Source organism: Triticum dicoccoides, chromosome 6B, assembly GCF_002162155.2.
Source record: "Triticum dicoccoides isolate Atlit2015 ecotype Zavitan chromosome 6B, WEW_v2.0, whole genome shotgun sequence".
Lineage (NCBI taxonomy): Eukaryota > Viridiplantae > Streptophyta > Magnoliopsida > Poales > Poaceae > Triticum > Triticum dicoccoides.
In genome coordinates this window covers 442,298,988-442,300,581 of record NC_041391.1, presented here as the reverse complement: position 1 = coordinate 442,300,581, position 1,594 = coordinate 442,298,988, and the positions used below count along the sequence as shown (strand labels likewise).

The 1,594-nt window shown below is 48.4% G+C and overlaps 1 protein-coding gene across 2 annotated transcripts in view; it reads right to left on the bottom strand.

Moving 5' to 3' along the window:
- Positions 1-1,013: 1,013 nt before the first annotated feature.
- LOC119322942 (acetolactate synthase small subunit 2, chloroplastic-like) overlaps positions 1,014-1,594 on the bottom strand; it is a 5,581-nt gene continuing 5,000 nt past the window's right edge. For both annotated transcript variants that reach the window (XM_037596486.1, XM_037596487.1), the window contains exon 12: positions 1,014-1,411. In XM_037596486.1, coding sequence (XP_037452383.1) covers positions 1,328-1,411 — 84 coding nt within the window. In that variant the 3' untranslated portion in view covers positions 1,014-1,327. The remainder of the gene's footprint in view (positions 1,412-1,594) is intronic.

The following is a 1,594-nucleotide window of genomic DNA, read 5'->3' as shown; positions in this document are numbered from 1 at the left end:
CCGGAGCTGCTCCCGGTGTCCACCTTGGACCGCTCCAAGGCGATGTGGAGGGCAAACTCATACTCCGGATCCACCTTGTCATCGGAGCGGCCGCCGGAGCTCGACATTTGCAGCAATCAGCACGGATCCACATACGAGTTACAGAGGAAAAATGCGTATATATTGATTGCTGCAAATCAGATTGAAAGAACAGTACAAATGTGAATCTTGAGATTTACGATGCATGTATTCACGTTGTAACTCGCAACTCAGGCAAAACCGAGTTCCTTTTGCATCGCAGGAACTCCAAATGCACATGCATATGGACGTCAACTCTTTTTTCTTTTTTTGAGGGAACATATGGACGTCAACTGGAAGGCAAGATCCAAGTGCTTCTGCATCCCTAATTCTCTTTCTTCTCCTACAGCTCAGCTCAAGCTATATAGGTACTGCAAATAACGCTGGCAAGATCAGGAAACGAAGATCTGGGTTTATCCTGTACAAGGCAGAATTCAAATCCCAGCGATGAGGTCTGGATGTGTGCTCATCTTGAGCTTTGTAATGTCTTCTTCTTCATCAATGAAATGCTGCTGATTTGCTTTTCGTCAAAAAGGTCCATGTGCTTGTACCCAGTCAGCTCCTCGAAATCTTTATTCCACTGCGGTGGCTGGCCGTCTGGTAGAGAGAGGCCGACGCCGCGATAGCCGATGGCAGGCATCCGTAGTCGAGGAGGCGCTGTCTGGGCGAGGTAACGCGCCAACCGCCGAACCTCCCAAGTCTTGTTCTCCTTTGCCGTGCATGGCGAAGTGGTCCACGAAGGTGTAGGCCGTGCGACCGCCGAGTTCGTACCGGAGCACCGCCAACATCTCGAGCTCCGTGTCAATAACCTCTTTGCTCGTGGCTATCCGGCCGAATCCGCAGTACAAACAGGCTCTGGAAAATTTTAAAAATCACATCGAAGTTCATAGCGGGCGACCGCCTTCTTACTTCCGGACCGGCATCAACAAGGTAGATCGCCGCACTTATTCATTCAGTACGCGATACACCACAAACGCTTGAAGAGTGCATTTTAGCAGATACTAGTCCCAACTGACAATTACAGCTTACAAGCAATGCAGAGACAAGGAAGCATGTACTCCTTATTCTGCTTGTCGGTGCAACACATGGGCAAACCTCGACTTGCATCTACCAAGAGCAATTTATTCAACAAGTCAACACATTACCACAGAGGAAACAAGTCATCCTAAACAAGAACACAGCCGCACGAAAAGATGTGCTGCCTACACATTCTGCTCAGCTCAACCAACCTAATGACCCTTCTTGGGTCGTCGTTGCACACGACTTCTTATTACAGTGGAAGAGAATAGCCGCGGAGGTACTTGGAGTCAACCCTGGATTCACGGATTAGCGCTGCCCGACCTGTTCTCGCGACCTGCCATGTGTGGAACACGACGGAGAGGAAAGCATCGAGTTAGTTTTCAGGGAAAAAGAAATGGTTGAACACAAATAAAGCATTCTGTTACATGTGGGACATAAAGATTTATTGTTCCAGGGAGCATAGGAACAACATTAGCACATCATATTGCGGGTATAAATGCATGTCCAGAGGATTGAA